The sequence below is a fragment of the Andrographis paniculata genome, unplaced genomic scaffold (assembly GCF_009805555.1).
Source record: "Andrographis paniculata isolate CXL003 unplaced genomic scaffold, ASM980555v1 Contig58END, whole genome shotgun sequence".
In the NCBI taxonomy this organism is placed as follows: Eukaryota; Viridiplantae; Streptophyta; class Magnoliopsida; order Lamiales; family Acanthaceae; genus Andrographis; species Andrographis paniculata.
Window position 1 is genome coordinate 267,251 of NW_026137593.1, and position 8,689 is coordinate 275,939.

The 8,689-nt window shown below is 41.4% G+C and overlaps 1 protein-coding gene across 1 annotated transcript; it reads right to left on the reverse strand.

Moving 5' to 3' along the window:
* Positions 1–6,324: 6,324 nt before the first annotated feature.
* Positions 6,325–7,244, reverse strand: LOC127257610 (uncharacterized). The gene is made up of 2 exons (XM_051284050.1): positions 7,158–7,244; positions 6,325–6,753 (listed from the first exon to the last, which is right to left on the reverse strand). Exons 1-2 carry the CDS (start codon positions 7,242–7,244, stop codon positions 6,325–6,327), a joined length of 516 nt encoding a protein of 171 aa, XP_051140007.1.
* Between the last annotated feature and the right edge of the window lie 1,445 nt (positions 7,245–8,689).

Here is an 8,689-nt window from a genome sequence, read left to right on the forward strand (position 1 = left end):
AATATGTATTTTTTTGTGTGAAAGGTAATAGCTTCCTATTACACACTTTCTTCATTCTTTTATTGGAGTTACAATGATTTTGTTTTCGCCATTATTTTATAAATTGCTATATTACGATAAAAAAAATAGAAACAATGTATTAGAACACATTAACCTTAAAGATCTTATAAATAACAAATAAATAGTATAAAATATACCAATAATTTACAATTTCAAGTGTAGAGAATGCCCGATTGATGAGAGAAAACTCAAGCTACGAATTTCTAGCAAAAATTTTATGCAAATCGACGACCCAACACGTCCGATTATACTAGGTGGGAATGGTGAAATAATCTTGTTTTATGTTTATTTAAAATTTTTTGGATTCTAAGATGATACAAGTCTTTTGACATGATAGGAGTATTTAAGTCATTTTAATAATAATAAAAGTTGAAACTAATATTAAGTAATTTAGAATGGAGAGTTAATGGGAAGAAAATTAATAGTGGAAAATTATAAGAAAATTAATTTGATCAAAAGAATTTATATAGAAATGTCCCTAAATATAATAATTTATTTAAATTTAAATTAAAAAAATAAATTTATTTGACAATTGACGTATGATTGCCGCAATTGCACCATATTTTCCTCTATCTCTTCCATTTCTTCTCTCATGTTTCCTTTTTTTTTTCCCTTATTCTTTATGTTCCTTGTTATTTCTTCTTTTTCACCCATCCTTCAGTAACTGCTAGTGCAATCGGGTCCGGTGATATTGATATATATCGTTTTTCTAAAAGAATATTAAATTTTGCTACCTGGTACACAACCCGATTCGATAATGTTTCCGGTAAGAGACCCTTCTTCCAATCAACTATGCATTCTGTCGACGACCCATTGCGATGTTGGGGAGTTGGAGAATAGGAAGATTTGTTTAAGTAACTGACGGGGTGAAATATTGTGGAGGGTACATGGGGGAGGAAAGGGAAGGATAAGCATTGGAGCAAAAGCAAGAGAGAAAAATAAGTTGATCAAAGGCTACGATGAGTAGGTGACAGGCTTTGTTCCCCATTAGCATGGTGCAACATCATTTACTTGATCTATAGTACCGAAACAAGGGGTTTGGAAAACCTGGAGTCAAAGCAACACATGCCTGTGTTTGTTTGGGAGTTTGATTGAGCAATTTTAAATTTGAATATTTATTTTATGTTATATAAATAAAAATTCATGTGATATTTGTAATGTAAAATTAATTTTTAATATAATATAAAAAATATATATTTAATTTTATATTTTTTAAAAAAAATATGTAATAGTAAAAAGTAAATAAAGTTATTTGGACAAACACAACCATTTTTATCACATAATATTCTATAAAAATATATATATTTAATCCTATCACATAACATTCTATAAAAATATATATTTTGTCATTTCATCTGTCCAACTCAAATATATTTGCTTTCTTTTTTAGTAAAAATATTTTTTTACTTTAATAAAATAAAAATCCTATATTTGACATAATATTATAAACAATATCATTAAAACGTAAATAGGTTTTAAAGAAATTTCTCTTTTTTATCTTTCTATTATACTATTATCTATAAAATACTAATATACTAAAATCTACGTGTAAAAAATAAATGAATACGTATGACTCAGACGGAGTTAAAAACTAATTTGTCCAACCTTTTAATTTATGATAGAATATGGTAATGTAGCGTAATGGAAATTAATTCAGAACATACATGATCATGTATTGCTTCAATTAAATAATACTCTTTCCGTTCACCAAGTAAGAATATATTTTGTCATATTTTTATTGTCTAAACACAAAAAGATTTGTTTACATTGGCTTCGTTCACCCAGGATTTTAGATGAAATAATTTTTTGAAATTAATCCGGAACATGTAGGTAATGTAATGTAATTCAGGAATGTCGTCCTTATTTTTATAAGGGGATACATCTTCAAAGAAAATAATTTTTATTGATTCCATCATCATATCTTCTCTTAGGTTAGAGATTCTTGACTTATGAATGAGAAAACAATATTCGCAACTATTTAGAGCGTAGCTTATGAATACACAGTAAACCATCTTTGGACCGATTACGACTTTATTTGTCGTCTTAGCGCAACACCCTCAATAATTTGGGGGTTGTTGGATCCTGCAATTCGGAGTTCCAAAATAGCTCGTCGATTTCATCAGTGTAAGTTCCGGAAGTACTCCAGAGAGACAATCCGTCGTCCGGTTATGAAGATTTCACGAGATTGATTGAACTAAACTACGATTAACTATGAAAAACGAGTAAGTAAATTGCAGAAAGCATGTAACTAGAATTATATTACATAAAAATGAAAATAAAACATGAAAGAAAAGTAGGAAAATAGACGATTTGATCTTGTTGTGCGTGTGTTGTGTTTCTTTTTCCTAATTGTAATCCTAAGCTAGAATAATCACCTCTCCTACTAACAGGGGCGGTTAAAATTATTCCTCCACCTCTCTTAACCGCCAGGTAACCTCCTTCCACCAGCTCTTAGCCACTTTCAATGCCTCTGGACCGAGTTCCATTCGTCTTGAGCGTCTTCCGTCATTCCTGGACCAGGTTCCATTCGCTCTGAACTTCTTCCATTGCCTCTGGATCAGACCTGCAGCTTACCCTTATTTGTTTCCACCATACTCCTAGCCGGTCTACGGGGATATGTCCCCAACAGCCTCGAGTTACATGGAATCCTCACTCTTCTTTCTTTCGTTTTGACCCATGGAACCTTCCATATAGGACATGTAGGTGTCGTGGTCTTTCATTAATATTATGAGGTTGCCAATTCAGGGTTGATGGAGCTTGTCATCCAAAGGTCTGTAGAAGTTATATCTTCTTGCTCTATGGAAGCTCCGCAGCCTGATGGAAGTCGCTAACTGCAGCTGCAAAATATTTTGGACTTGGGGTCCGACAATTGCCCTCCTCAAAAAAGGGATAAAATGCAAGCCGTGTAAAGCTTTACTCTTTTTTGGGATTTCCTTTGTATGGAACTCACCCCCGTGGACCCTAGTATAAGATTTACCACATCTTGATGTATCACATAAAACCTTCCAACCTTGATGTGACAGCTACTCTCTTTGATTGCCGCATCGCCTGAAAGAAAAGATATTTATGGGTTTTTCTAGGGGTTTATCACCATTTCCATTTTCCACCCTCCCTCCCCTCGTTTTCTCTCTCACTTTCCTCCGAAGGTTCGGTTTTGGTTGGTGAGCGTAGGTACCAATCCGTATGGCTTCTTCGACAGTTCCTCATTCTGGTAGTGTAGACGAGCCTTTGCCACTAACGGCAATCCCACGTCCGATCCGCTACTCGATGCCGGTTGGAGTTTGTGGATGTTAACACCATCGGCCGAGATGGATTTCCAAAGAGAGGAACTTCAGCAAATCCTCGCCGGCGACGGGGTATCTCCCATGTTGATCGCGAAACCCTTTTATTCGTTGGCTCTTCGACAAGGTAGGGTTTTAACCCGATATCCCGACAGTACAACCTTCAAGGAATGGACGGCGAACCTCGGCGGCTCAGTCGACACCCAATGGGAAGCTTGGGGGATTGACGACATGATTATCATCAGCACACAAGTTTCTCATTCCAACTCTGATCTCCTTTTCGTACTCCTAGGGTTTTGGTGTCCGGCGGTGAATGGATTTTGCTTTCCTTTCGGGATGATTTCACCTACGTTACTTGATATTGCGGTGTTGTTGGGTCTCCCCGTAACAGGGGACGATTATGCTATAGACTATTCAAAGTCTAGTTCGAGTGCCCTGTTTTACGAAAAGTATGGTACGCCAAACTCAAAAACCAATTTGCTAGATAACCATAGGACCTTTTTAATGCTCTGGGTGAATCGTTTCTTCATAGGCGCAGCTGGTAGAAATTTAGTTAGGGAATACGAGCCCTTAGTATCGTCGATAATGGAGAGTGACAACTTGGCGCTTGCTCAATTCTTCTTAGGACATTTGTATAGAACCCTTAACGATCTTCATACCCGCCTATGTCGTGAGGAGCATGTATCCACTGAGAGGGGACCTTTGTGGTTTCTTCAACTCTGGGTTGCTTATATGTTTCCTGAGTTGTTTGACATACCGTGGCCATTCCAAATTCCGAATGAAGAACGAATCGGTGTGTTTTTAGCCGGGTTTGAATGTTCCCGCAACGCTTTCCAAATCGCTAAATTTTTCTTGTCATCGAGTAACCGTGAGGACACGTAATTTTTCCCTTTACTGGAGCGATCTCATGGACCTGATTGGTTTTCTAAGCCCCAGCCGGTGAAGGAGGATGGTTCCCTTGATTGGTCTTCCATCACTTCATCATGGAATCAAGTTTTAACCGCGAGGCCCTTATTGTTGGGTTTAAAGCCTACGTCTCGTTCTTTACCCGGGTGGAGGGATACTTCCCATAGTTGTATGCACGCCAGTTTGGACTCCAACAAATGATCCCGATTTACCGCTTCCATTCTTGAGGGCCCTTTCCTCCTGCAACGAAGGACCTATCCTCCGAAGCTCTTGACATGTTTCGGGGTCTGAATTGAGCCATTGAGGATTCAACCATTCCTGTCTTCGAAACCTTGCCCTCCACCGATTTGGCATTTGTAGGCTGGTGGGATTCCTTAAAGGATATCCTCTTTGCTGAGCCTCCGGCTTCATGGCTACGCCGTTTTATTGATACCGACTCTGACCACCAAAGTAAAACAACTGATATTACCGCTGAGGAGGTTGAAAGTGCGGCTCCTGAGATCATCGAAGGTAAACTTTCATCTTCTTCTTGGGTTTTACTCATTAAATACTCAACTAACTTTGTTTATGTTCGCAGTGACGGATTCCTTCCCCGTACGTAGATCAACTCGGCATGCTAAGGCCAGAGCTGCTGCCCGAAACCTTTAGAGAAGCGTCGTGCAACTATTTCTCCCAACACCCAGGTTCATATTCATTTCCATGTACTTTTCCACGAACACTTCATGATTTTCTTATTTGTATGTATCATTGTTTCCAGCCTACTAAGAAGGTGCACAAAGGTGTTGATGCAACCCCGGTGACGAGGACTACGGCTTATACTATGGTGAATCTTCTTTCAAAGGTTCATCCACCCAAAGCTTCGGTATCCAAGGTATTTCCATCACCCAAGTTGCATTCCTCTTCACATTCAGATTAAAATGTTATTTGCTAACATCTTTTACTAGCATGTACCTTCGAGGACATCGGGGACTCCTTTTCCGCCTCCAGATCACACTCTTACCACACCTCGTGTGGGTCGTATTACTTCTGATTCAAATATCAGTCAAGAGCGCATCCGGGAGTATTTCATTGAGCATCGGGATGCAACGTCTACCTCGGCACTTTCGAGTCAATTCCCTGAAGTTCTGGACGGAAAATTCATCACCATCTGCTTGGAAGCATCCCGAGGAGATCCTGAATCCTTAAGTTCCATCCAATTGGCTTTACTGAATTTAGCGTAATCCCCTTCCTATGCAAACCTTCCCAAGTCCATTCGCGCGCAATGGGTTGGCTTATCTTCCAAAGTGAACACCTTCGCTCAGCGCCGTAGGATGGCAGAGGAGAACCGGGACTTCGGGAGGACGCACTTGGATCAGTTAGGAACATTAAGGAACCAGAAGAAGTCTTTGCAAGATGAATTTTTGCACACTGAGGATGAAGCTTCCAGTGCTTCAAATCAGCTTGAAGCTTCTCGCGCCGAGCAATTAACAAAGCAAGCTGAAGTGGCTCGTCTCCAAGCTCGGCTCGCCCAATTAGGTCCTAAAATTGCATAATTGGAACGGCTATTGGCGGAGAAGCGCCGAATGCAGGCTAATTTATATCGGAGGTCCCAGCGCCTAGATGCCCCCCATAGCCGCTTTGTCGCAAAAGAAAGTTCTGTATGAGTTCAATGCCGCCAACATGGAGGCGACTTTGAAGGGCCTCTTTGTGGGCATTTTTGCAAACCTTCAGCACAGGTAATCTCTTCATCATCCCCATACCCTGACGATGAATATGCAGAGGATGCACGACCTTCTGTTCCTGTGACAGACACCCCCATGGTTTCCAAATCTGAACCTTCGCTACAGACTGTTGCCAACGTCCAAGCATCTATTGCTCTTGTTGTGAGGGATTTGATATCGGCCTTAGAAGTGGCAGCAGACCATAGCGTCTCCGACTCACCTTCGACTTCAACCGTTCCCATCTCTGAAGAGGCAACATTGATCCCAGAGGGCTTGGCTCTAGCAAGTGTAGCTTTGAGCTCCAGTGGAACGGCCTTGTCCTCGGATGACCTCATTTCTGCAAGTGTGGTTCCAATCGTTGATGGAGCAGTCCCGATTCAAGAAATTTGAACTCCAGTGGAAGCGGCGCCCGTTCCTGATGGAACAACTCCAGCTCTGGAAAATCCGATTCCACCTCCGATAGATCTAGTCCCCGTGGAAGCAACTCCAGGACCTGATGGAACAGCTCTAGTTCTGACAAGTCTGATTTCAACTCCAACGGATCCAGTTCCTATGGGAGCAGCACTAGGCCTCGATGGAACGGCTCTGTCTCTGGAAGATCCGATTCCAACTTCAACGGATTCAGTTCCCATGGAAGCAGCGCCAGGCCCCGATGGAACAACTCCGTCTCTGGAAGATCTGATCCCAGTTCTAGCAGATCCAGTTCCCATGGAAACAGGGCCTGATCCTAATAACTCCGAGCTAAATGTGGACCCAGCTGCAACGGATACTTCTCCCGCCACACGTTGACTTTGGGAAGCATTCGCCTTTCTTCAAGCTATTCGAAATTTCATCTAGATTTTATGATATGCTACTTATTTAGCTACTTAAGATAACTTATTTTCATTTTTTTTTAGTTTGCACATTAGCGGCTTAATAGCCTGCTTTCATTTTGTAAGTTTGTGGCTTAATGGTCTGCTTTCATTTTGCACATTAGCGGCTTAATGGCCTACTTTCATTTTGCACATTAGCGGCTTAATAGCCTGCTTTCGTTTTGCTTTGTATCTAGCGGCCTAAATAGGGCCTGTTTTCATATGTCCCTTGCATTTCTTTATCTGAACTCAAGTGGCAACATGTATCCCTTAAGGTGTTTAGCATTGATAACATTTCTATATTCTATCACATCAATACTCATTAATCTATAAGCACCGTTAGGCAACACTTTACTCACTTGATATGGACCTTCCATTAAAGCTCGAATATACAAGGGCTTCACATGTTTATTCTTCCCGGATCCAACTCGATCAAATGTGACCATTGTCACTACATCGTTCCATTATCTAGCTGGCTCTTCATCTACGGTCACTCCCTCATAATTTTGCTCCCTCTCTGGAGCCTTAAACTCAGACGGCAGCAACCCCACAACCGATAATTGGCCACCTTTAGCATCACACTCCTTCGGTTGTGTAGTTTTCGGCCCCATCGGTGTTCCCAATTTGGAACGGGTCCGGCGTTTGGCGTAGAAATAATCAGGCATGGTTGCGACCCTTGATTTTTCCGAGGCCTTTTGTTCTGTTTGCAAAATTTCGAGGCTTTCTCGTTCCGATTCGTCACTTGCTGGACCTCTGATTCAACGTTCTTACCCTTTGCCCCCGCACTTTTCTGATCTAGCTGAATACCTTCAGCTTCCAGCTTAGCCTGTAATCACTTCCTTTGTGCCCTTCTTTTCTGGGAGCGCGTGAGGTCACCCATTGCCCTCCTGGCATTTGCCTCCGACACATTAATTGTCCATTTCTCCGATTTTACTGTTGATGGAGGCTTCCGCATCGTCTTTGGAGTAATGGTAATCTGATCAGCTGATGTAATGGTCCAAACTCGTTTTCCACTAGCGACTTTCACCTCAGCCACAGTGGCATCCGGCTTGATGTTTGAGGCTGGAGCTGTGGCTTTAGTCATCATGTTATTGCGCTCCCGAATTTCCCGGGCATTTGGAATCATCGTTTTCAGATTAGGGCTCCTCTCTACGACTCTGAGTTTCTTACTTCCAATATTTCCATTAGGCATCTTTCCTATAGACAACCTGTCGAAGACTGAACCTCATTGTGGTATTCTAGGCCCGATTCGCTCATGAACCGGCTGCCGAACCGGTTGATTTCCTTTGTTCTGTCTCTTAGGACCTCTTGTGGACTTAGTGTTAATAGACGGAGCAGGAAACGGATTTGCATCCACTTGCATACTCTTTTCTGCTAACTTCAGTCTGCCCTCATCTAAGGCCTTCTGGATTGTATTTCGTAGGTACGTATAATTGGCGGTAGCATGTCTATAACTCCCATGACACTTGCAGTACACTTTCCCTTTCAGTTCCTCTGGTGACGGCACTCGCTGCCCGTCCCGGAGTTAGATTTGTTTTTCCTTCAACAAATGATCAAAAATCTGTTCGACTTTAGACACATCGAAGGTATACTACATACCTCCGATCTCCTTACCCCTTGTAGGCTTTAATGCTGAACAAGAATAAGTTTTTCCTTTCAGCAACTCAGCCGCTAACACATCTTGTCCCTCACAACAATCCTCATCGGCTGAGATTTTGTCATCCGCACAACAAGTTACCCCAGCTTTTCCATCTTTCTTCCACCTTCCGACTGTAGCATACCGTCTCTCTCGGATGAGCTTTTCTGCTCTCATTGCTAGTGCACTTAAATGCGAAAAATCCTGGAAATCCTGAACTCCTAACCGATCTCGAAGATTTGATCGCATGTTATC

What these genes read in the sequence shown, in the direction of transcription:
- LOC127257610 (XM_051284050.1), bottom strand. Translation starts at nt 7,244, where the DNA reads ATGGTCACATTTGATCGAGTTGGATCCGGGAAGAATAAACATGTGAAG. An exon ending in TAATGGAAGGTCCATATCAA is followed by an intron (nt 6,754 to 7,157) that starts GTGAGTAAAGTG and finishes GCTTGAAGAAAG; the next exon opens with GCGAATGCTTCCCAAAGTCA.